At 38.4% G+C, this 27,782-nt stretch overlaps 1 protein-coding gene across 3 annotated transcripts in view; it reads right to left on the bottom strand.

Moving 5' to 3' along the window:
• Positions 1-27,782, bottom strand: part of ankrd6b (ankyrin repeat domain 6b) — a 45,175-nt gene that overhangs the window by 14,761 nt on the left and 2,632 nt on the right. The window contains exons 2-7 of one of the 3 annotated variants that reach the window (XM_008398486.3): positions 22,507-22,831; positions 15,697-15,795; positions 11,922-12,020; positions 10,211-10,309; positions 8,213-8,311; positions 47-145 (exon numbers count right to left, since the gene is read on the bottom strand). In XM_008398486.3, coding sequence (XP_008396708.1) covers positions 47-145; positions 8,213-8,311; positions 10,211-10,309; positions 11,922-12,020; positions 15,697-15,795; positions 22,507-22,632 — 621 coding nt within the window. In that variant the 5' untranslated portion in view covers positions 22,633-22,831. Of the gene's footprint in view, positions 1-46; positions 146-8,212; positions 8,312-10,210; positions 10,310-11,921; positions 12,021-15,220; positions 15,582-15,696; positions 15,796-22,506; positions 22,832-27,782 lie in introns of those variants that run through there. The other 2 variants (XM_008398485.2, XM_008398488.3) reach the window with 2 other exon arrangements.

The following is a 27,782-nucleotide window of genomic DNA, read 5'->3' as shown; positions in this document are numbered from 1 at the left end:
CAAATAAGCTTTGAAATTTTCCCTGGTTTTTACTGAACAGACTCACCGTGTTCTTCTCTGACACTGAACAAAAGGCTCCCAGCAGGATGCGCAGCATAGCAACGTGATTATACCGAGCTGCCACATGCAGACAGGTGTCGCCTGCCTGGAGACAAAATACAAGTTCATGAACTTCATGAATATGTGTAAAACAGGAGGGACATGAACAAACAGTGCTTATTAAAATACTCTAAACATTTTTTTTATTCTTAAATTTTTAAAACACTTAGGTTCAATCCACCTTTTTTTCACTGTAGGTGCTCAAGAAACCATAATATTCTCAAATAAACAAACAAAAACAGAAATGCAGCACTTTTTTTTATGCTCCCATTTTTAATGAGCTGAACTCAAAGATCCAAAACATTTTCCATCGATTCTGGAGATGTACATTTGGATGGGCAGGTGTGATTAATGCACTACAGAACGTTTCATTGGGCACTTTGTTCTGCACATAAATGTTGTGCATGTTTCCAGATTTAAAACAATCTGGAATCATGTCCGTACACAACCAACAAGCTTTTATCAGAAATGTTCGGCTTGTACCGATGTCTGGTCGGCCTGTTGGAAGGTGAACCTCCACCAAAGTCTTTTCTTAATAATAATAATAATAAAAACAGAAATCAGGTTCTCATTTTTCTTCCAGATTTATGCTTCACTTAGTATATATCATACAAACTGTTGTGAAAAAGTTTGCCCCTTTAACATTTCTGATATTTTTTTTGTCACACTTAAATGTTTTTGATCATCAAACAACTACTATCAGATAAAACCTACCTAAGTACATACAACAGTTTTAAAATTATTTCAGATTATTCCATTTGCAATGAATTCATTCATTCATTATGGAAAAGAACGATTCAAACCAACCAGTTCCTGCTGCATCTTGATTTAAGTATAAAAGGTCGATCAATACTTAAACACCACTTTCCTCCACAACCCTCCCAACTCGTCCCTCCCACACACACACACAACACACCAATAAGATGCAAAATTCCTTCACAATCATATGAAGAACTCATAACCAGGCATTGTATCACAATCGGTTGATGCTTTTTGTTGCTGCGAAGCGAAGGACAACCAGGTTATTAGGTTTTAGGGGATAGCTTTTCCCTTAAAAATGAATTATCATTTGAAAAGTGATTTTGTATTTACTTTGCTCTCTCTTATGCAATCCCTTCTTCAGCTCACCAAACAGGTTTTCTAAGATTTATGTCTGGTACTATTTTTGCTGTAGTGGGAATTTATTTTGGTTCATTAAACACCCAATGATGATCCATTTTCAGTTTTCTGTCAGAATCCGCCATCAGATTGTTATGAGCCATTGATAAATAAGTTCATTTTCATAATAAAACATGCCTATACCAGCTTCCTTTCATTCTTCAAAAGATGAGATAATGTCAATTACTAAGATTTGAGTGTCAGACCAGGAGTCTAAGTCAAGTCCTTAGGACACAAATCTACTGCTCTTAAAATACACACCCATTTAAATAGGTGTCCTCAGGCTATCAGGTACATAGCCTGAGGACTAAGTGTGCAGCTTACACATAGTATGCACACTTACTATGTGTGATCAAGGTACGGTAATCATTGTGTGCAGCAGAGATTTGAGGTTGAGATTCCTTTGAGATTTCAGACTTGACTTAAGGTAAGTGTGTTTGTGCCATGCAGTCACAGTCATACAGTTAACATTTTAATTGTTAATACAAAAGAACCATAAGACATTGTGATAGGATTTTTAGTCCATTGCAGCCATAATGACTCATATTTGGAAGGCCGCCATTACAACAGGTCAGAAACCCGCGGTCTCTGTCGAGGCCCGACACAAGCTGAGGCTGACGCTCACTGCAGCATCTAAATCAGTGTTTCTCAACATTTTTTGGGCCAGCACCCCCCCCCCAGCCTTTATCCAGGTCCCTCACCGCCCCCCAACAAAGAATTTGTGGGCTACTTTGCACTGACCATTATTTTATTATTAATATTACTATCACTGTTGTAGATGTTTTGATTTTTATGCTTGTTTCTGTATTTATCATCAAAAATAATTTCCCAGAGAACAAAAAAGACATTGGGAATAGAAATTATTTTCACAGGCGTCTACGAAAAATGCAATGAACATTCAAGTTAAAATTGGTAGGCCTAACAGCAGCCAATCAGAGTTGAAAAAATATTCTTGTTCTGTGCCATTTTCTAGTTGTTAAATATTACACAAAATGAGCAGATAAAAGATGTTCAACATGCCAGTTTAAATTCTGAACTATTTGCAAAAAGACTGAGCTCTGCAACATTAAAACATGGATAGAACTGTAACTACATTAATCATAACTCTTCTTCTATTCAGTGTTTCTGTGAGTTTCTGGTGGTGCAGCTCTGTGCTGCCTTCAGGAGAATAGGACATCAGAGTATCAACCATAACATTTCACCCACATGGCATTTACTGTGCAAACCACAGCTTTCAGTGGAAAAACAAAAGTTCCAGATCCTTTTAATGCCATACAAATATAAGACAGAAACATGGATTATATCTTTATATGATTTATAGATTAATAGTTTTACTGGACAGAAATGACAAAGAACAAATCTGGTTCTTGATCAAATCCTAATGAGTCAAATTGAAAGTGTCATGGAAAACAAAGGTATTATGAAAGAGGAGGTAAATCATCTAAATTGTTAGCTTATAGAATGAAAAAGCAAGTGGTAAATAATAATATCTTCAAAATCAGGGACTCTTCTAATTTGATCAAATATAAGACAGAAGAGATTCAAAATTGTTTTGAAAACTATTATAAAAAATTATATTCTCAAGCAGAAATTAATAATGATAATCAAATACATGCATTATTGGAATCTTTGAATTTACCTAGAATAACAGAAGATCAAAATCGTATATTAACAAAGGAAATTACAGAAGAAGAAATAGACTCAGAAATTTCAAGATTGAAACCCAACAAGGCTCCAGGGACAGATGGTTACTCGTTTGAATTTTATAAATTGCTAAGAAAACCATTGATCAACTTGTTAAAAAATACGCTCAATTGGGTCTTAAAAGAGGGAGAGACACCCAGGTCCTGGAGAGAAGCTTTCATTGCGGTTATTCCAAAGGAAGGAAAAGATCAATTAGATTGTGCCAACTATAGACCAGTTAGTGTCCTAAATTTAGACTATAGACTATTTACAGCAGTCATGGCTAGACGACTAGAGGTTATCCTGCCAGACATAATTGATTTGGACCAAACAGGATTTATAAAGAAAAGACAGACAACAGATGATATTAGGCGCACATTGCTGGTAATGCAAAAGATTATTAAAACAAGAACAGAAGCAGTAATATTGGGATTGGACGCAGAAAAAGCTTTTGACTTTGACAGGTGGAACTTCCTATATAAGGTGATAGAACAATTTGGTTTTAACAAAACATTTATCAAAACTATTCAAGCATTATATTGCCAACCTACAGCTAGGGTCAAAATTAATGGGAGCTTTTCAGATACATTTAGATTGCATCGAGGATGCCGCCAAGGCTGCTCCATTAGCCCACTGTTATTTGCAATATATTTAGAACCTTTAAGCCAATGGATAAAACAAAACAGAAATATAAATGGTATACATATGGAAGGAGGGGAACAAAAGATAGCATTATTTGCAGATGATGTTTTGATTGACCTATCTCAACCAGGTAGGTCGCTCCCAGCACTTATCAATATAATGGATGAGTTTGGGCTGATGTCAGGCTACAAATTAAACACAAAGAAAACCTAAGTTCTCTCTTTCAACTATTCACCAGATCAGTTCATTAAAAATACATTTAGTTGGGCTTGGCAGTCAAAATCTCTGAAATACCTTGGAGTGTTTCTGTCCCATGACTTATCTGAATTAAAATCTTTAAACTTTAGCCCCTTGGTGTCAAGAATAAAGTCAGATATGGGAAGGTGGAGTTTAATCCCCTTTACAAGCTTAGCGTCAAGAGTAGAAATGATTAAAACAAATGTGTTACCAAGGTTACTGTATTTATTTACATCTCTCCCAGTTGAGGTGACGGACAAAGAGTTTGCAGAATGGGATAAAATCATATCGAGATTTATTTGGCAAGGAAGAAAACCACGGGTCAGATTTAGAACTTTGCAGTTATCGAAGGATAAAGGGGGGTTAGCCTTACCTTGTCTAAAGAGCTACTATGTAGCAGCACAGTTGAGTACTCTACTGAACATAAGCAATCCATTATACACTGCAAAATGGAAAGATATAGAATGTGCTTTGTCACCCACGATACCTCTACAAGCCATAATAAATGATAACAATTTGAGAAAACACCTAAGGGAGGAGTCAAATCCATGGCTAGATCTATCTCTTGACATATGGAATGAAATTAATTTAAAATATGAGTTGACAGAGCAGAGTAGAGTACTAAGGTGGATAGTGCATGACTCCGATTTTAAACCTAATGTAACAGACAAAACATTTAGTTTTGTCTGTTACAAAGATATTCTGGGAGGTGGTTAAGAAAAATACTATACAAAGCTTTGAAGAAATAAAGAATAAATATGAATTAAACAACAAAGATTTCTACAGGTACTTACAATTGAGGCATTATATGGAGGAACTACTACGAAGAATAAATTTAATTGAGTTTGAATCTGGTATAATTAAGATGTTTATTTAAGCAAATGAATCCAACTTGGGGAAAAAATAATTTCTAAATTGTACACAGGATTGGAAAATTTGAAGAAAAGTAATACAACATACATAAAAGCAAGATGGGAAAACGATGCTAATTGTGGGCTTTCGCAGGAGAACTGGGAGGACATATGTGGAGAACAGTGGAAAACATCTTGTTCCCTCTCGTGGAGAGAGTTTGGCTAGAAGAATATTGTAAGATATTTCAATACACCAGCACAAAGAAAATACCAAGATACAAAATGGTGGAGGCAGTGCGGAAAAGACAGAGCGGGTCACTTCCATGTATTTTGGGATTGTGCCTTCATGGTACCCTATTGGCAGGATGTAAAGAATTGTATGGATAAGGTACTGGGGGTGAATATTCCACTTACATTTGAGGATCTGTACATGGGAAGAGGGATGGAAAGGCTCACAAGAGCAGGCGATAGATATATGTATAGGATTATGTTGGTAGCAAGCAAAAATGCCATTACCAGGAAATGGCTGAAGGCAGAAGCTCCTAAAAGGAAAGATTGGGTTGGCGTAATGCATAATATTTATATTATGGAAAGGCTGACTTTTTCCATCAGATTAGAATCTGGAAAATTTAAGAATTATTGGAAAAATTGGCAGGGTTTTATTTCACCATGGAGATCAGACTTTATTGATTAATAGTGGGGTTACAGGAGCCCTTAAAGAGCTACAGGTCCGTTTCATACCGGACCTCTTACAGCACCGGTGTTAACGCTATAAAATGATCGCCCTCTATCGAGGTATCACCCATGGAGGGATTTTTTTATTTAAATGGGTTCATTTTTCAGAGGGATACTAAGTGAGGATATTGTGATTTTAGTAATTACATGTTTATTAGAGCGATTTCCTGTTGTCCTTCCATGGAAGCAGGCAGTTTTCAAATGGAAATAAAACACTTTTTAATTTAAGTTGCTGTTTAGCATGATCACAGAACTGGCAAAACATATGTACAAAAATACCAGACAAAGTGAATCACAGCAACGTCATCAGCCGGTGTAACGCTGAACTGATGCGGTGAAGCTACTAGGAGCAGGACCACGAAGCTGCGCCAAAAGCTACACTGAATAGAAGAAGAGCTGCAATCGATACAGTTGCAGCCAAGCATGATTTAATGTTACACAATACAGTTTTAGCAAGTTGCTCAAAGTCTAAACTGGCATTGTTGTGCATTTAAAGGTGTCAAGTTTACCTTCGACCAAACGCCCCCCAGAGGAATCCCAGCACCCCCCTTTTGTAAAAATATCCGCCAGTGCCCCCTGCCGTCCTCTGAACGCCCCCTGGGGGGCGGTACCGCCCACGTTGAGAACCACTAATCTAAAGAGAAACCACTACACTACACTTTTAGTGTAAGACTCAAAACTATTCTTACTTCAGAATCTAAATGTGATTAGACCATATTGCACAAACACATATAATTTAGATTATGTGTGCATAAATCTCTTTGACTGGGCCTACTTCAGATAAAACTGTGGTAAAACTACATTGTGTTGAGCCAAAGTTAAAGGAGTGGAATGACATGCTCAGTGGTGCAGCATTCTGCACAGCGAGGCCACCTGCATCCTCTCATGCTACTGATAAGCTGAAAAATGCTGATGTCGTTTCCTACAAGCCTGTGGGAATTAAACAACTGAATGGAATGTTTCCACAATACTCACGTGTATGGAGACCAAACAATAACTGGATTATTTCTTTTCTTTTTTATAGTGTTTATGCATGGCTTTTATTTCATAACGAAATGGTACTGTAATTGTACGTACATTTTTATCAAATGTAAACATATCCACTTTGTTGTGTTTTTGCTCTTCTTATTTAACCATGATCCTGTTCACATGTGGTATTAGCCTCCAACCTGGCTGATTCAGATGCTGCTTTAATTAAAACTATATTCAGCATTAAAATTGGACCTAAATGACCAGCTCACAGTGACCCACTTTGCATACAAAAAGTCCACATGGCAGCATTGCATAATAGACTGAAAGCAGTCTATTATGCATTAGAATTAGCTGCTCTCAGCTTCTCTACATGCTTCTCAAACATCACACAAAGGACAAGATGTCTCTACATCGCTGCTAAGATAATATAGCTTTATGATACAGAAGATTTTTGGGAAATTATTGTAAAAACTGATGAGACAAAAGTGGATCTTTGCAAAAAATAAAAATGAAAATAATAATAATAATAATAATAATAATAATAATAATAATAATAATAATAATAATAATAATACAATATTTTTACAAAGAACATCATTCTTGGGCTATGCTGTGGTGGTGCAGGGGTTAAGCACAACCCATATATGTAGCCATCGCAGGTTTGATTCCCGGCCTGTCTACCTTTGCTGCATGTCTTTCCCCTGTCTCATTACCAACTTTCCTGTCAATTAACTATCAAATAAAGGCCACTAGAGCCAATAAAACCTTTAAGAAAACAAAAAACATCATTCCAACAGCCAACATGGTGGTGGTAGCATGATGGTGTGGGGCTGCATTGCTATATCAGGACCTGGATAACCTGCCGTAATGATGGAACCAAGAACATTTTGAAGGGGAACATGTAGACAGGAGGCTCATTAGCTGAGGTCGACTGTATGTTTGCTAGGAACCAAAAGCAGAAAGATGTCAACACTGACAAAGGCTGCTCTGAGAGTTTACACACGAGTGAAGCTTCAAACTGTGAGCTCTTGGTGCAGCTGTGGCCATCTGCTGCTAAGACAATAACAAGCTCTTCTGGCATTTAGTTTATTGCGCAACAACAAATTTGTTCTCTTTCCTGCTTATGAAAAAAAAAGTGCCACAGTCTTATAACAAAGAGTAAGGCATTACAATTTATTTAGTATTTTCTTTATTTTACGCTTTAAATGATCACAAAAAACTATGGAATTAAACATTTTTTTATTATACGAATTCTTCCACAAGATGCTACACAAGTTAGCTTTTATTTTGTTTTTTAACAGCAGCAGTAACTCACTGAGTTGGTTTCTAAACTCAGTGAGTTAATGTGTTAGAAGTGGGTGAGCTTAACATTGACCAAAACACGAAATTATGATTTTTTTTTTCTCCATAATTGAGCAGCAAAATTAAGAGATTATGTTGGCATGGAAATAGTCCAGCATCTGCCCAGCTCAGAACCAGATGTCAGACTGCATCTCAAATGCACAAGATCAATAAACAAACATCTGTTTCACAAAGTCTTGGTGTGTCATCAACTAAGACCTAACAAACTCTAGCTTCCATTAATGAACTGGATGCTTCAAAGGGGTTGGAGCTCTTAGAGATCCACATGACGAATACTCAAAGTTAGAATGATTCCTGGTTAACATTTTGAAGCAGTTTCCAGTTGTAGGAACTGCCTCAAAATGTTAACGTTGGGCTGTACACTGGGTGACCCACGTGGAGCCAAAAAATAAGTGAGGAAAAAAAGCAATGTTTCTACATTCATTTCCGGAATGTTGAAACATGCTTGTCCCTGAAGCATGCTTAAAACCTACATGGTTTTGGCTGTCAGGTCGGGATCCACCGAGCAGCAGGACCTTGGAGCTCTGGGTGTGACCGTTCTGACAGGCCAGGTGGAGAGCTGTGTTCCCAGCCTGAAAACAGTCAAACACAGAATACACTAATGATAACATTTATTTTTATCCACCATATACACAATTTTTGGATTTTTGTGATGTTACTGTAGAAGAAAAAAAAAAGAAAAAGGAAAAAATAGGAAGCAGGCCATATTTGTGCAGCAGTTTGTCACCTCAGATAGCTTCTGTATAGAAATGGGTTCTAGTTCTCTTACATATTCTGATTTAATACATGCAAATTTATCTGTCATGCTCTCACATTTAATCCTTATACATTTCTGCATCGATTAGACAGCAGTGAAATATTGATTTTTACTAAAATAAATGAGAAAAGAGATTTCAAGTAACCGGACATAAATGACAAATTGTTTGGTTCTTCATGTTCTGACCACTTATCTGTTACATAATCCGACTACTCTCCAATGTTTGCTATTATTCCAGCTCTTAGTATTCTGACTCTTTCATAGAGGCTACAACTGACAGCTGTTACAGTTAAACAGAAAGCTGTAACAGCTGTGATACCTTCATGGAGAGAGAATGTGAATGGGAATTGAAATTACAAAAGAAAGAAACTAGGCTTTATATGAAGAAAACTAACCTGAAATTCAATGAATTATAAGCAAATATAACCCAAATGAATAAACATATGACATCATTATTTATTTAATATCAAATAAAAACACCTCACTTTGAATGAAAAATCTGGCCATAATTATTTTCTATGTAGAGCCACAGACTGATCCCCTCCATGCCACAGTGTGCATAGAAATTAACATGCTATTTAGTAGCCTGACATTGGTGCTTAAAACATCCATTTTGATTGGATGTGATTGATTTGGTTGAACTACATTCAACCAAAAGAGTGCAGATTATGAAGTCTGTATACTATATTGCCCTTCAATATCATCATTTTAATCATTAGATTTAGATAGAGAAGATGGACATATCCAACCACCTGATGTAATACTTCACTTCTCCCTGCCCAGTTCACACTACACAATTTTTTTGCCACGATTTTCCCCTTACGACAGTCTTAGAATGTTAAATTCTAAAACTGTCGTGTGTCACGAATGATCGGGTCCAGTCGGTAGAACCTCGTGGCTCCGATCTAAATCAGGGGGAGCAAGAACGCAGCATGTTGAATGTGACAGGTAGCCAATCAGAAAGTGCGGATTCACCTCCATGCTTTCTGAGGGGAAAGCACGGAGGGGAATCCCAAACAGCTGACGGTGCAACCCGAAGTGCAGCGGACATCGTAGATGATATGTGGAAACAACATTAATATTTATTCAACATTTCGTGCAAAGAATATAGAAATGACCCAGGGGAGGAGTTGGAGCCAAATTGCTACTGCAGTTGATAAACCTGGTAACTTTTCAACTGTTCATCATTAACATGACATAAATAGGTAATAATGATATTCATTCAGTCAGGACTTTAAGCTGACACTAGCCACATGCATTGCAGGTAGATTGTAATAAAATATTGATTAATGCCTGGTATTAAAATTAGTTAACTGGACTTGTAGCCATTATTTTGTGCCCATTGTTGGACACCAATTATGGCTCAACCCATTATACGTAGGATTTCTGTCGGCTGGTGCGCGGTCTCTCAGGTTTTGAAAATGGGCCGACAATCAGTCGACAGTTCTAAAATCGTGTAGTGTGCGCTGGACATTACACTAAGGAAATGAGGAGGGGAAGGTCAGTGGAGAGCACCGGAGTTGAGCCTTTTTTTCATCCATTGTCATTAGTAGAAAGAGAAAAAGGCAGGAAGAAACTATAAAGCCGATAAATTAAAATAAGGTTGATAGCTTTCATTTATCGTGCGATTAATTGATTCACTGTTTATTGCGACAGGCCGACTGGACCTGGGCAACCCTGCTACATTGCCCTCACATGCTCTGATATAATATACCTTATTTTTGGCATGAACATTGGCTCCAGCCTTCACCAGCAGTTTCACACACTGACTGAATCCATGCCAGGAAACCTCGTGAAGAGCGGTGTTGCCATCCTGACAGTGTGGAACACAAAAAGAACATTTCATTTCAACCCCATCTCTCACAGGAAGTCGTCTTTTGAGAATCTAGATATTAAATGACCCATTAAATTTTGGTTATGAGAACTCTAGAAAGGTCAGACATCTGTCAAAACGCTTGAGAGCTTTACAACTAAGCAGCAGCTCGTGTAATTATCACCATAATTAAACTAAAAGAGCTACAATATTTTCATGTCAGACACCTGGAGTAAAGAAGCTTATATTCTGCACAGTTTGTTATCCTGCTGTGGAAGATTTTATTTGAGTCAATGAACATTACTATCTAACAGTTAGCTACTATTAGTGTATGAAAATGTGTCTTGATAAGTGCTACACCAGTACAGGCCATTTAGCATTTAAAAAACTTCAGTCTTCAGAGTCACTATTACCTGTCTCTATCTGTTTTTGGATTGTCCACACAGACAATAGTGATAAACTACTAAAGCTCTATCAGATTCTAAAATATACTTGTTACCATGGTTTTATCATCCCTCCTCCACCTGTAGCCTTGCCTGACTGACAAACGTGATCATAGTTGCAGAATCTAAAGATATTCAATCAATGCACAAAAGGTTGTAGTCGTCCAAAACACTAATTGATGTATAACTTTGCCAAGCATGAATCAGTTATGTTTTTCAAACTTTGCTTAAGCCAGAAATTGACAAAGAAAGCAAAGCATGAGAATCCATAAAGCCTAATGACACGACTAACTCTCAAAGCCTCAGGTTCACATTCTGCCACAAATAATCAGCAAAAACACAGATACGTTTTACCAAATGGTATGAGTCACCAGTGCAGAGCAGATAGTAATTATTGGGCTGCTAAACATTTCATACTGGCTAAATGTATCCAGCACACAATGTTTCTGTCAGTTAAGCATAACTTAACTTAATTCATTTAATTCATTTCAGCCACATTTAACAGTAGTTGATTGTAAATTCCAGATTTCTAATTTGGAACATATTTGGAGGCAGATGGAGCAACTTCCCCAGTCAAGCTATAGTTAGAGATTAAAAACAGTTTTGACATCAACAAGCAAATGAATGTGATATGATGCTCACAAATCTTTTTTTTTTGCAAGATTTTGGGTCTCAAAGAAACAAGGTGAGTTTTAGCTCCATCTACTGGGAGATCTGGTTTCAGCTTCATTCATGAAACATCTGGAAATATTACGTTTCCTTAAGATCTGTAGGGATTTTAGCTTTGTTTTAGATTGTGACTGCTGTGCATAAATCAAAGATTAGTTTAAAGAACCGAGCATCTCCGATCTCTACCACAAATGGAAGTGAATGAGAAAGTCAGCATACATGAAATACACTCAAGATTTTTTACAGTTTCAGCTTTGCACTGAGTTTGGAGTGACTGGATAAAGTCACAACAAAACAGTTACTGGTTATAATTTATTGTTGCTATTTTTATTTTCGTGAGAAGAAACTTTGTGAATTCTCTCACACTGACTCGGTTGCATCGTGAATTCAGCAGGCTCAGATGGAGCAAGTGATGCTGACCGTGAACTGCCCTCTGTCCCGTTAGCATCTGTGTGTTGTTGTGAATGAGTGTGAGCCTTTGTGTGGCTTTTGACTCGCACCTTATCCTGTCTCTCCAGTGTACACCCTTCCTGGATGAGTGCGCTGATAATGTCAGTGTTTCCCACCACGGCAGCACGGTGTAAGGCTGTCTGCTCCCCCTGCACACAGACACAGGCACAGCAATGAGAAACCTCTGATGCCACCAGACATTAGTAACAACAGTAGAGACTCATATTGTGTAGTTAGTATTAGGAGCAACAGTTTTTATGGTATGACTAATTAAATCAGCCAACTTTATTGGAACAAAAACTCCTTACAAAGACGCTCTCCGCAGATAAATCTAGAAACCAGAACTCACAGCAGTGCAGCTCCTTTAATGTCATGTTATTATCAGATAATCCTGTCTTTGTGTTCAGATCACATCACAGAGAATGTGGTTAAAGTTAAGTAGAATGTTTGAAGTACAGAGAGGTGCAGTCTATCCAGGCTTTTGAAGTCCATTTTAAAATGTCAAAATGATAACTCCTTAATTAAAGACAACAATACAACCTTCAGACTTTTTAATTATAAGAAAGAGGAACAAATGGAAGTTTAAGGATAATGCTTTAGTAGTAGTAAATGAGCACAGGTCTATCAGGTTTAAATGTTGGTGTCATACAAAATAACACAAATGTTTGCTCAGTAATTTGTGGTACTTGAAGAGCACTAGAGTGACCAGTAAAAATGTCACATATGATCACATTTTTAAATTCAGAAAGCCATTTATTTTAGAAGGATCTGCTGAACATCAGCCCATTTAAATATTGTCCAAAGTTAAGACTATGAGGCTGGATACAACATATAAAAAGAAATGTATCCTATTGGTAGTTCAAAATTATTGAGGTGTGAGAAAAAAAGAGTGGTCAAAATACCTAAATCTACAGAGATATACTAATATTGACAGTTTGCGTTTAAAGGGCCTGGAACACCTGAGGCTGCAGCAGGACACCCAGCATATGGAAGAATCATTGTGTCCCTCAAGGGCCAAGTGGAAAGGTTTCATTCATTGGATCACATTAAAAACAAATCAAAATCGTAAAAACATAGCTTGTAACTGATTTAGGGCTGGTAATTCAGCACTTTGAACTAGTGGTAATAATTACCAATTAAAAAGGCAATTGAATGCGTTTGTTCCAAGTTTATTTGTTGTTTTGCAAAACATTGTCACCATGATCAACTTTAGTTTGAATATAACTGCACAAGAAGTCACATCCAGTTAACTGTTGTGGTGGAAAATGTTATTATAAGGTAACATCTGCTGCATGTTAGATTATGTGCTTGTGAACTCTCGCCAAATGAACCTGTTTGGGTTACACACACAAGGTTGGATGTTGTTTTCCTACAGCTGCATGGGAGCCAGACCATCTCTCCCTTGTTTTGGATCCCTTGCCCTTGGTGTAAAATTCATATGTTGACTGTGGCTGGCAGACATTTCATTCAGAGCTGCTTCATAATTGATTGTCTTACAAGCTCTCTGTATTGTGCTCAATATACACATAAATTGGACTGATTGATTTCATCTAACAGTGCTTGGTCATTTACACAACACTCTTTATGTTGGTTCAAACCCCAACAGAAAACTCTAGGAACAGAAAAAGAAAAGATAGGATTAAACATGTTATATTTGTTTCTACCGACAGACAGACAGACAGACAGACAGACAGACAGACAGACAGACAGACAGACAGACAGACAGACAGACAGACAGACAGACAGACAGACAGACAGACAGACAGACAGACAGACAGACAGACAGACAGACAGACAGACAGACAGACAAAAAGGAGGCTAAGCGAATTGCTAGCAAGAAAAAAGTTTCATGAGGCCAAACTACAACAACAGAAATCTGGGTGGAAAGGGAAAAAAAAGGGGTTGGCTTTTTAAAAATTACATGCACCTATAATACATGTCATGCCTGAAGAGCAGGCTTCAAGGTAGTTCCTTTCAGTTCTGCAATGAACATGAAACCACAAGCTCCCACTTCGATGATTGCTTTGTTCTTTGGCATCATATGAGGTAATCCGCTGAGATCGTGTGAACTTCTAGCACATGGAGCTATGACTTTCAGCCTTCATCTGCTCTATGTCATCATCCTCATCCATGCTGCCGATGTGCCTTCAGTGCTATAAATTTGTTGTTGCACTCTACTGACCAACAGACTTGTCAGATGAAAGACTGTGGAGGATGACATGTTCCACCCCTTAGAGTTCAGACAGCTTATGGTCCATTACTTCTTCCCAAAGAGTATCAGGGACAGATTGATGGGTGGTGATCAAAACCCATATTCCATGTCAGGACCTTTCAGTTGGTGTAATAAACACATCCTTATCAGGTAATGTAATGTAATTTTCAAGGGGCTGGTATTAAAAACAGACACTTCCTCCACTGATGCTTAAGCACAGTGCTTCTTGTTTCTTGGTAGCTCTTTGTCTCTTAAAAAAAATAAGCATAATAACATTATGCAATGCTTTCCTATAAATTAAGACATTCCAACAATTAGGACTTTACTTTGTTCCGTTGTGTAGCTCCTTCATAAGCTGCATGCCAACTTTTGAACAAACGTGATTACAAAAGAATAGAATTACTTTTAAAAGTCCGGTTTATGTTGTCTCATGTCTCTTTAAAGATGGAAGAATTGCAGTTACAAGAAGAGAACATCATTAAATTATAAAGAACAGCCAATGTGAACTGATGTGGTTTTGTACATTGTGGCGTGGTCTGCAGGGAAATACATGTTTCAGAACACAAATGTTGAGGCACAGCTCAGTATAAAATTTTGCATTATTGATTATACATAATGTGACACTGCAAACACAGGAATGCATGTATGTGTAACAGCCTGATTCTACTGTAAGCACACATACAGACAACTGACCATATTCTGCTTCCCTAACTTTAAGCTCTTTAGTTACAAAACAGCCTTACTCAGTGAAAAAATGACACAAATAGCAATACTCCACAAGAATATGCCCCTTTGAACATAATTATGCCCAATATTGGATTATAGAGTTCCAGGAAAAAGCTTCAGCTTACATCTATACTTAACCATAAGGGGAATAGCTGTGTACAAGCAGATTAGCAGTGAGGGACACTGAGCAGGTCAAATATGACATAAAAGCACAGAGAAAAAGATCAACGCACATGACTTCTCTGAGAAAAAAGGAGAAATGGGAGGGAAAAGCTGAGAAATGTGTCATTCCAACCTGACTTTAGCTGAACCAGACACAGGTCCAGTAGTGAAGGATTGGAGGTTGTTAAGGGAAGGAAGGTTGAAGGGGCACAGAGTTCCACCGGCTAATTAAAATTAGGTTTGGCTAACCTCCTTCACTCTTTCTGATGCGTCAGTGTCTCTCCCAATTTTTCTCCACTGTCTTCTTCCCTGATCCTCCTCTTTTTCCTCTTCCTCCTGTTTTAGTCTGCAAGTCCTGGTCCCCCGAGTCCTGGAGGACAAACTGCATCCAGTTGCAGGACTTACTGACCACAGTGAATTCACTTGACAACGAAAAGGATCTGGCTTATTATCACTGTCTGTGTGGAAAATGGACGTGCATCCTGTAGGCTCTCCCACAAGTGGGCACTCCAGAGGGTCCCATTCAAGGCTACCGAAGGCCATTAGTCTACAGTTATTAATGCGTTCAAATTAACTTACAGTTGAAATGGTTTTTCCAACTTAAAAGGATCTGAAAGCAAAAAAAGAAGCAGCTGCTCATAACCATCATCAGTTAGGAATGGAAGTGGCTGATTACAATAAATAACAAACAGCTATGGCCAATATGGCTGACTCAATCCACTTACATCATCTTGAATGTCCAGATCGCATCCAGCTTTCAGAAGGATCCGCACAACCTCAAGGTGACCTTTGTGGGCAGCCAGGTGAAGGGGGCTTCTGCCGTACTGTGGACACAAAAGCATGCATGATGCTGTAGGTAGAGGACATCACATCTACACTGAGGGGTTGAGTCCCACACACAGTTCACAGTGGTGGATGGTTCTAAATGTCTAAATTGTTGTAAAATGGGCTGTGATCCTCTGGTAGCACAAGGCAAGACAATCTGTCACCCACTGTAATGCACCACATCACTGAATCCATGGAAAACAAACAAATCCTTAATGTAAGCTCTAGGAGAAGGGGGAAATCTGCACAGCTGTTTATGTGAGCCAAACAGAGAATACAAAGTGATATGAGCATCCTGCTGGAGACAAGTCTGTGGACAGCCACCCAAACCAAAATGGTCAAATGTTGTTTTACTTATACTTATGTTTTCCTTTTGAAAACCAGATGAAAACTGAATAAAAATTCATTTAGAAAGTTAGCTATGACTGTAAGACATATTTTTGTCATGGTTATGATTTTCTGAACTTCTGTCAAACATTAAAACTCCTACCTGCTCCTTGGACCTCATCCCTTCCACTCTCATAAAATGCTGTCTATCTTCTCCCTCATCACAAAGATTATTAACTCCTCCCTCACCTCTGCTTCTGTCCCATGGTCTCTCAAACCAGCTGCCATCACCTACTTTCTGAAGAAACCTGGTCTTGACCCTGATAGTCTTGCAAACGTTAGACCCATCTTCAACCCCCCCTTCCTGTCCAAAATCCTTGGGCTGCCCATCTTAAACCCATCTCAACTCCAACAGTCTGTTTGCACCATCTCTGTCTGGCTTTGGCCCCAAACACAGTACAGTCTCCTTAAGTGATCTCTTCCTCTCATCAGACTACAGCCACTGCAATATCCTCTCATGGAGTGAGAAAAAAAAAACAGTTTTCACAGCAAGATAATAGTTTCGACTAGGCCTGTCAAGACAACAAACTTTGCTGGATAATAAAATTTCCCAGAATTTATTGCAATAAACGATAATATTGTTGTTTTGAGACTATTTTCAAGTAAGAGTTTATTGCCATTATTTCAGCAATAATGGCAATAAACTTTAAATTCTAATGAACATTTAAACACTTGAACATGAAGACATTTGCAACATCCAAAATAAAGAAAGAAAACAAGAAACTACAGTCATATGAAAACGTTTGGGCACCCCTATTAATCTTAATCATTTTTATTTCTAAATATTTGGGTGTTTGCAACAGCTATTTCAGTTAGATACAACCAATAACTTATGGACACAGTAATATTTCAGTATTGAAATTAGGTTTATTGGACTAAAAAAAAGTGCAGTATGCATTAACACAAAATTTGACAGGTGCAAAAGTATGGGCACCTCAACAGAAAAGTGACATAAATATTTAGAAGATCCTCCTTTTGCAAAAATAACAGCCTCTAGTCGCTTCCTGTAGCTTTTAATGAGTTCCTAGACCCTGGATGAATGTATTTTTGACCATTCCTCTTTACAAAACAATTCCAGTTCAGTTAAGTTTGATGGTCGCCGAGCATGGACAGCCCACTTCAAATCATCCCACAGATGTTCAATGATATTCAGCTCTGGGGACTGGGATGGCCATTCCAGAACATTGTAATTGTTCCTCTGCATGAATGCCTGAGTAGATTTGGAGCGGTGTTTTGGATCATTGTCTTGCTGAAATATCTATCCCCGGCATAACTTCAACTTCGTAACTGATTCTTGAACATTATTCTCAAGAATCTGTTGATATTGAGTGGAATTCATGCGACCTTCAACTTTAACAAGATTCCCAGTGCTGGCACTGTCCTCACAGCCCCAAAGCATCATGGAACCTCCACCAAATTTTACAGTGGGTAGCAAGTGTTTTTCTTGGAATGCTGTGTTTTTTTTTGCCGCCATGCATAACGGCTTTTTTATGACCAAACAACTCAATCTTTGTTTCATCAGTCCACAGGGCCTTATTTCAAAATGAAGCTGGCTTGTCCAAATGTGCTTTTGGATACTTCAAGCGGCTGTTTGTGGCGTGCTCGCAGAAACGGCTTCTTTTGCATCACTCTCCCAAACAGATTCTCCTTGTGCAAAGTGCGCTGAATTGTTGAACGATGCACAGTGACACCATCTGCAGCAAGATGATGCTGCAGGTCTTTGGAGGTGGTCTGTGGGTTGTCCTTGACTGTTCTCGCCATTCTTCTTCTCTGCCTCTCTGATATTTTTCTTGGCCTGCCACTTCTGGGCTTAACAAGAACTGTCCCAGAGGTCTTCCATTTCCTTACTATGTTCCCCACAGTGGAAACTGACAGGTTAAATCTCTGAGACAACTTTATGTATCCTTCCCCTAAATAACTATGTTGAACAATCTTTGTTTTCAGATCACTTGAGAGCTGTTTTGAGGTGCCCATGATGCCACTCTTCAGAGGAGTTTCAAATAGGAGAACATCTTGCTATAGGCCACCTTAAATACCTTTTCTCATGATTGTCTACACCTGGCTATGAAGTTCAAAGCTTACTGAGGTTACCAAACAAATTTTGTGCTTCAGTAAGTCAGTGAAAAGTAGTTAGGAGTATTCAAATCAATAAAATGATAAGGGTACCCAAATTTTTGCACCTGTCAAATTTTGTTTTGATGCATATTGCATATTTTCTGATGTACAATAAACCTCATTTCAATACTGAAAAATTACTGTGTCCATCAGTTATTAGATATATCAAACTGAAACAGCTGTTGCAAACACCCAAATATCTAGAAATAAAAATGATTAAGATTAATAGGGGTGCCCAAACTTTTTCATATGACTGTATACATAACATGAATTATAAAGTCTGTGAGAAAACAATATTATCTTTCAAGAAGGGTATAGTTGAGACCAAAGCACCATATTGAAGATGTTTATCATTCAGTTTTTGGTGAAAAGAGAGAGAAAAGAGGAAAAATGATAAATCAAGCAAAAATGATAAATCAAGTAAATGAAAATTATTGAGTTTTTTTTTTTTCATTTACCATGCAATTAATTCATTTACGGTACTGTTTATTGTGACAGGCCTAGTTCCAAACTTCAAACAACTCCATTTAGGTGATTACTATGAATCTGTAATTATTATGACTACACACAATTTAATTACACATCTTCCCACACACAAAGAGGTTTGTGTGTGGGATTAAACACCAGACACCTTGCCAGGTTGAGGTCTGCTGTGTTTGGGTGCGGCACAGATCCACATTCATCAGCCTGCAGATTGGGTTTCACTGGACCTCGCTGGAACGAAGCCGCTGACAGAGCTGCTGGCTTGAGCAGGTCTCAAGCCAGCAGCAGGCCTCGGCCTCAGGCCTCTGCTTCAGGCTGGCCTGTTGGATTCTAACATCCACACAGTTCTCACACATCATTTAAGTGATGTGGATCACTTAAATGATCCACATCATAGTTGGATGATGTGCTATGTGCCAACATAATTTGCTGGCACATAACCTGTCAGCAAATTATGTGTTCCTGGACGGAAATGCTTTGAGACCACCAAATCTGACACAGAGCTAGAGTTTCCATAATCAACAAGCGTAGTGTGTCAGGTTTTTGTAACGTGACCATTTGGAGGATCTTCTCCGGCATGTTTTTCTTGGTGTACCTGGATGTTAGAGGACTTTTTGGGGCCATGTTTTCTGTCTATTAGCAACTTGTCAAGTCTGCATGTGCTCTCTTTGAAATACACACTCATTCATAGGGACATTCACATGAACTCAAATGAGTGATTCCAAAACTGCTTCGTCTACTTCATCTGGGATATTAAGTACCTTTAAAAAATGCCTATGCAGTAGAGATGTGCCGATCAGGTTTTTTTCTGCCGATACCGATCACCGATACCAATCACATAATTTTTTTTATTTTTTTTTTTAATCATAAACACTACCAGTTACATTATGTGGAAAAAGGAACCACGAATTCACCTTAATTTAGACAAAAACTTGTTTTTAATAACTTTTTCCAAGAAGAAAACTAAACAAAACAGGCATCCTGCAAATTGTACTGCTATCGGTAATACTATCTTTAACAGACTGATAACATATGAAGGCTCTGAAGAGGCTACATAATGCAAAGAGCCAAAATAAAACCTCTCAACATTGCCAAAAAAATTCAAGTATAAAACGTAACATTCAAAAGAAAATACAGGTTCCATTTCAATAAACAATCCAGAGTTACTGAATGAATGATCGATTATTTTTTTAGAGATTATCTGTCTCATGTTAGGACAGCGAAAGTTTTAATAGGCATGTAAAAAAAATTTTTTTAGGTTAGATGCTGCAGCTTTAAGCAGAGGTTCGGTGTGAGAGTCACTACCAGTTGGAGCAGAAGCGGCGCTCCGTCTGTGAAATATTACTACCTGCAGCGCGTAGCAGTGGTTCAACAGCGAGAGCAGAACCAGCATCTTACATCGCAGCTCGAAGACTTAAATAATTTTGCGGGTTATTTGTTTAGCTTTCTGACCATCATACTAATCCGGGTGAGTGTTTGTTAGCTGTGTGCTGCTTTACCTGCTATCTGATCCTCCATATGTCTTTTTTACTGCAGTGAGCCTCGATGTAGCCAAACTCCGTCAAGTATGGCATTGTTTTTATGTCGTATTAGCTTCGTTGTGTTGATGCATTTTGACGTGCTTCAATTTTCCGCTGAAACACGCAAACGTCCCCATTCACTCAGTGCGTTATAGTTCCACATTGCTTAGGATTTGTTGCTGCACGTTTGCGCAGTGTGAAGGAAAGAGGAGACCAGCTGCACAGGAAGGCTGTGAAATGAGATGCAGGTGATCGATATCGGCAACAAGAGCCAATGATCGCCGATCACTGATCATGCACTTTTTCACGAAAATCGGCCGATTATGATCGGTGACCGATCGATCGACACACCTCTACTATGCAGTATATCTACAATCCCAGCATATTAAGCTGTTTTATGTGAAAATATGTGATTTTTTTCCTGCTATATGACATAACAAGTAAATTCACTTCAGAGTCTCAAGATGGATCATTGGATCTTTTCCACCATACTGGTCCCTGTGCCTAACTGGGGGCTTAATATTTGTTGTTTTCTTTCAGTCTGAACCTGTTCACCATAGCAGCCTTGCTAATATCTATCCCGGCATTCTTTTTTCCTGGACAGAGCAATGTTTATGAAACTCTGCCCTCTTTAGCCTGGATTAAGCTTATGATGGCCTTCTGCCAAAATGCCTAAATACAGCTGGTCAAAATACATCCATCAGAGCAAAGCAACAAATGTAACATTGCTGTAGTTCTTATGTATAATCACATGAACACACAATCAACATGGTCTGAAACAGTCTTTCTGCTCTCTTGTTTCAGATGGCTGGTTTTATTCCGATAGGACTAATATTGAAACAGTTCCCTCATACTACAAAATACAAAACTAACACCATAAAAGCCCATTTGGGAAACATTATGTTTTATCATTAATCAAATTTAACAAGCAAACATGTGACAGTTTAACCCTTTTCTTTTGAGCTTACTATTTGATACTTAATGCTAGACAGAAAAAGCTTAAGTAGACATTTGAAAGAGAATCATCATGTTGCCAATGAAGTGGCGTCAGACTTACACAGCACTTTTCAGGACCTTCAAAGACGTTTCACATGAAATCAGTCATTCCTATTCACACACACATTCACATCTAATCACTTCTCATCTATCTGACCTAAAGCGTCTCAGTTCTGTCTCTGGAAACAAATGGTCATCATGGTGTCCCATCAGCGTCTGGCACAGCAAAGATAAACAAGGAACGGAGCAAGGCATTGTGGGACACACATGCAGCTCAGAGGGCTAGTGGTATTCAGTTATTTTAAATGCATCTTTGATATGTAGAAAATAAGACTGGTCACAGTATAACTTTCCTTCCACGGAGACTTTGGGAATATTTTTTCTTTTTGAGACAGTGAATACATTCAGGTTCTTTATACACTGAGCCCCCAACTTGTGAACATTTTGAGGAAATAAGTTGTGAACTCCCCAGCGAACCCTGCAGTGTCGGTTCTGTGGCTCAGTGAGAGGCAGCAATAGCATGGCAGTGGAGACAAACTCCCTGATGCCCAACCAGCCTGCACCTGAAACCAGGAACCGCTCAACTGCTAGTTAGGTGAAGTTGAGCAACACATTTAAGCTTAAGTACTGTTAATGAAACTACTTCCTGTTGACATAAACAGGTTCATCTGCTGGTGCTCTTATAGCGGGTTCTGTACAGTCAAAAACTGCAATTGTATCAGAAAACTGTCTCCCACAACAACTTACACATCAATATTGGTTTGTTTAGCTGCATTGTGTGGGAATTTGTTAAAGCTGGTATAGTTCAGCTCAGGGTCGACTGGTTCAGAGGAGAGGTTGATAAACAAAGCCATTGATTGATCTATTAATCATTCACAATCAGTTTGAATGTAAATGTAGGATGCAGAGTGCCTTTGCAAATTATACAAGATATTCTTGAGATCACTAACAACAAAAATCAAGTTATAAATAGAATTGGACAGACTTCCAGAAGGGTTGTAAACAAAGTCATCAAAATGTAAGAAACATTTTTTAGTAACTACTCAAATCTGACACACGTTTGGACTCGTTGATCTGAGCTGTTGAGCAGATCTGCCTAACCAGCCAGATGACACTGTTTTCACTGGTAATGAGGCAAAGAGTAAAGAAAATGAAAACAACACCTGTGCATTACATATTCTCAAAACTCAGTCTCAATGAAAATCTCACCTTGGTGACGGCTACTTTTGCACCTTTGTTGATAAGCTGGACCACATTGTCGGCTTGTCCCTTGTGTGAAGCTATGAGGAGGCGCTCAGAAAGTGCGAGGACCTCAGCTACATCCTGCTGGCTCATGAAGCAGGGCGAGTGATGTGGCTGTCTTTGAACACAGAGTTCCAGATGCTGAGAAATGTTGAGAAGGTGAAGCTGCTTGGTAATCTAGTTAATCCACAGGGCTGCAGCACGGCCTGCTGTGGGCTGCCAGTGTCACTGATTTCCTGTTGCTAGAAGTCGCCCACTTGGCCAGGACAGCACGCCATCATACACCTACAGTCTGGGAAACACAGATAAAGAAAAAAAATACACAAAAATCAGTATGTGCTCTGCTCACATCAGCTTCGACAGGAAAACAGAGGGGGCTGACACGTCTCCTGTCCAGTTAGTAAAACCTTTCTGGAGTACTTCTGGGATCATGTGAGACAGACCAACATAAAGAGCAACAAAGAGGGGGCAGATTTGTTGACCAGAACTAGAGCAGCTCATACATAAAAACATAATCATAAAAACACTAAATCATATTGAAATTAGGGGTGTAGTAATACAATAATTTCACGATACGATATACAATATTCTGGTCACAATACGATATGTATCACGATATTCGTTGAACGGTACAATTCAATACGATTCAGTGCATTTTTACAATTTTCTGAAAGATTTCAGAAGGACAGAGTGATTTTAGTGACATTTTGTGTTCCATAGACTTGAATTTAGTTAACAAAAACTGATTAAAAGCACCAACTACACAATACCTGACTCTGATTGGACAGTCTAACAGTCTGCAGCTGGACAAAATGAATCAAAGATGCAGTGAGAGAATTAGTTTCTGTCATTTAATTCATGTGGATTTGACATAAAGCTCAAAAATTTAAACAGTAATCCAGGAGCAGAGTGGGGAGATTATCAGCCTCTGTAGATTCTCAATATGCAAATGATTGCATTTATGGTTTTTCTTTTGGACACTGTGGCTGCAATTTGGAGTAAAAATGCAGCCACAAATCCAGTCTTTTGGACTATGGGGGAAAAGGCTTTTCTACCTTGGCTCCCGGAGTTAGTCGTGGCTGTAAGCTGCTTTCTTCTAACTGCTAAAGTAGTGGCTCCGCCTCACCCCGTAGTGATCGACTCCCTGCAGCTACGCAGCGCCGCTATTCCCCTGCTTGGATCTCTGAGTAGCTGCCTCTCAGACTGCCAGGATCTCATAGTTCTCTCAGTCTCTGATACTCTTTGTCTGTTGCTAATAAGAATAATCGATCAGCCTTTGTTATCATGGAAATCCTCACTGCGCCGCGGATTCCGGCTGGGGGTTTTTCCTCTTCGTCTTCCTGCTCAAAACGCAGTGCCGCTGCGCACCCGCTTCAGATGTTATCAACCCATGTTCATTCTTCAGGTAATCCTTTATATACAGAACAGAAACCGCTAAGCTAAAAACTAATTACGAAGTGAATGCTACCAGTCGAAATTTGCATTAATTTCGCGATCTCACTGCTTTTGCAGCTGCTCCGTTCGCGCCGCTACTTCTTTCCGCTTCTCTTTCACGGTTACTTGCGCAACTTTACTTCGTTTCTCAGCAACAAAATACAGCCCATCGTTATTTATTGAAGATTTTACATGTCCAAAAACACAGGAATCTAATGTTTCGTTTTGTTTTGTATGTTTGGAAGCTCATTCCCTCTCACATAATCGGAAAAGCCGGGGAATGGCGGCGCTTTTGACATTTCTCTTAACATTCGGAAAAATATGATTTACTAATTTTAGCATAACTCCGGTTATACTTGGCCTATTAACACAATTTAAAAACTGGTGTGTAGTTTATAATGTGCACTTTAAGCTCAAGTTGAAAGTGAGACTGAGGGAGGCGGAGCCTTGCTGCTACTCCGTAACAAACTAGACGTTAAAAAGAGCTATAAGGCTATGGACCCCTATGGTTTAACGAATCGATACTCGCAGATGAAAAATCGATACTTTCAGAGGGCGGAAAATATCGATATATATCGCCGAATCGATTTATTTATACAGCCCTAATTGAAATGTTGATATTTTTAACAATAAAAAGAAGAGTTTGGAGATTTTCTAAAATCTCAAACTTGATATTTCAAGTTAAGTATTTGAAGTTACCAAGTTTGAGGTTTTAGAACATTTCCAAAATCTGATTGGATCTTTGGGACATGAGCAATGAGCCCCTAACAGGTTAACTCTTTTGGGATGAAACCTCAAGTCTGCGCCTGGATATATTTGCTTATTTTAATTGTAAAAAGTTCTTTATATGTTCTGTGAGTAAATGTTTTTACAAATTTCTCCATAACTGGAACTTTCAACATCTAGCAGTTATTTAGAATTTACAGTCTATGAAATGAGTGTTTCATTCAAGGATTTTTTATTGTCATACCACCTTGCTCGTTTGCAGTACAAAATTCAGACTCAGAAATACAAGTGTGTGTATTTCACCCTGTTATGTTCCTAACCTATTTGTGTGTGTTTGTGTAACCTAACCCTATTTAGCCTACACGTAGAGTGTGAATTTAAATTTATATATGTCTACATGACTTTTATTTAAACCAAAATTGGACAAACAGAAAGGAAGAACAGAATAAGTCATGCCTAACAAAATTTAGAGTTGCAGAAGAAACATGAGAGGGGAAGAAAGAAAGAAAAAGTACCTGATGAAGACACGTGTTCACAGGGGGCAACAAGACAAAACGAAATGACACAAATACAAATTAGCAAAACGAAGGGAAAATATAAAAAGAAGACAAACCGCATTCAATAGACATTACATACTGTTATTACATACTCTTTATGTGTGTATGGTTTCATTCTTACTGTATCAAACTGCTTATAAAGTGTTACTAACTACTTGATCCTAATTTAACATTAGTTGTTGACATAAGTAAAGTGTAGCCAATGCAACCCTGCAGCTCCAGCAAAAAAAGATGAAGCACATTCAGCCCAACAATTGTCAAGTTAATTCTAGAAGAATTGAGTAATAACGAAGAAGAGCCCTTATTTCAGAGAAGGGAAATTACAAATGAAATTATGAAATATTGGTCATCTCTCGATCATATAGCCGCAATGGAAAACGGGAAACAGTGCGCTGCCTTCTGATAGCTATATTTTGAGCCTCTGTCTTCCAGATACCTTACAAAGTCATGCACACAAGTTTATAAGTCAGAAACAGGAGCAGAGGGACAGCGTACATTTCCATAAGTCTGTGATGACAGTCACCCAAATATCAGCATATACATTTTATTCCAGAAAGCCGGGCAGTGACTGGCATTCAGCAACAGGACTGAACCACACTCTCATGGCCCTGCAGGGCAAAATCCAGACAAAATGGATTATCTTTAAGATGCTTTCTGATGAATGCAAAAAAATAAAGAATCCACTATGAATCCATTTATGTAACGTTTATTTGTACTGTGATGTGATTTTATACATAATCCATCTTGTTTGCATTATGGGTTATATCCCAGATGGATACAGAGAAAAGGGATCTAATGATATGCATCTTTAAAATCTAAAACATAGCATATAATGTGTCTGTCATGTCAGTTCACCTTGTATCTGTGCGGTTTTGATGTTTTGGTCAGACTGACCAAAACAGTAAAATTCGTTATTGTGACAGGCCAGTAGGCCTGTCACAATAACAAATTTTACTGGATGATAAATTGTCCCAGAGCTTATTGCAATAAACGATGATATTGTTGTTTTGAGATCATTTTTAAGTAATATGATATTAATAATGGCATAAAAATGCAAGAACACATCCTAAATGATCAATAAACTTTAAATTCTAATGAACATTTAAACACAGGCACTAGAAGACATTTGGAATATCCAAAATAAATATAGAAAACAACAGAAACAACAATTAAAATTAATTGTCCAAAACTGTCCTTCAAAAAAAAGGGCTAGTTGAGGCTAATGCACCAGATTGAAGACTTAAAGATGACATCACAATCTATGGGTTTCAGCTGGTCCTAAACATGTTCTAACTCTTCTGTAGTTCACCTACAAACTCCAGTCAACACACTGAACAAAAAAGGATACAAATAAAGAGTCTTTAAATCTCAGTTTCTCTAAATTCTTCTACAAACAACAGAGTCTGGTGAGATTTAAAACATCACCTTTTCCAAAATATTCAAAATAAACAAAACAAACTGAGAACCAAATGAAGGCTCTAACAGGACCCTGTCCTTTGGCTACCAGAGGTCAATTGTTTGTACGAAATAAGTTTCTTTGCACCATGGTTACACTTGATTGACACCCTCATACCAGCTAAAAACTGAATACAATTAAGGAAAGCAGGGAATTCTCTGGCTGACAGCATTCCACACAATTCTGCAGTGAATCCCCTCAGTCATAGTTGCCTCACAAAGCAGGCGCAGCAGGGTCAGAGAGGCTCCTTACTTTGCAGCTAGGCAACGGGCTTTTGTGCAAACTTTCTGAAAGTCTGATCTCAGTTCAAAATAAGAAAGCCCTCCCTGTTCACATGGCTTAGGGAGGAGGCCTTGGTGAATACTTATTAACCTGTTCTCCCAAGAGCAATAATGATCTTTGCAATTACATAAAACAAATTTTTGGAAGAACCAAGTTATTAGGCATTTTCTCATATCAGCTGGACTAACACAACAATGTCCTTCTTGTTTCCTTATCACCCTTTGCTAAGAGGTCAGCCTGGGGTCAACAGCCTGGCTCCTCATGTTCATTGGAATGCACACAGCTCCTCAGTGATGTGTATCCCAAGTAGTTTTCTCATCACTCATTGAACATGTCTTGCAGGTATCAGCTACTTCTGGAGATCTCAAATACGTCACCCCATGGGGTCGCAAAAATATAACCATCTTCAGTTTTGAGCTTAAATTGTTACTGTACTGTGATATTTCAAAAGTCTGCATTTAATTTACCGAGAATGTTGTTTTGGTCTAACTATAATAAAAAATCCATTTTGAAAAGCATGCAGCGTGCAGTTTATATATTGATTTCAAATCAAAAGATAGAAAGGAGTTTGTAGAAGGAAAAAAGTCCAGATGGTTTAACAGGTGTTGAGAAACATTAAATGATGCCTGGGGCCAATCACACCTAAAGAAAATGCTGCATTCAATATTTGGCAATGATTTCATTTGATGCTCCATTCACATCTAAAAGCAACGGCCTACTGGAGCACTGACTGCAGCTTCAGAACAGAAGTCTATTTGGATGCATAGCTGAAACCAGGAGTGGCGGCT

The sequence above is a fragment of the Poecilia reticulata genome, chromosome 21 (genome assembly GCF_904066995.2).
Source record: "Poecilia reticulata chromosome 21, P_reticulata-male-v2, whole genome shotgun sequence".
NCBI lineage: Eukaryota > Metazoa > Chordata > Actinopteri > Cyprinodontiformes > Poeciliidae > Poecilia > Poecilia reticulata.
Note: the sequence above shows the minus strand (reverse complement) of the source record. Positions and strands in the feature narration are given on the sequence as shown.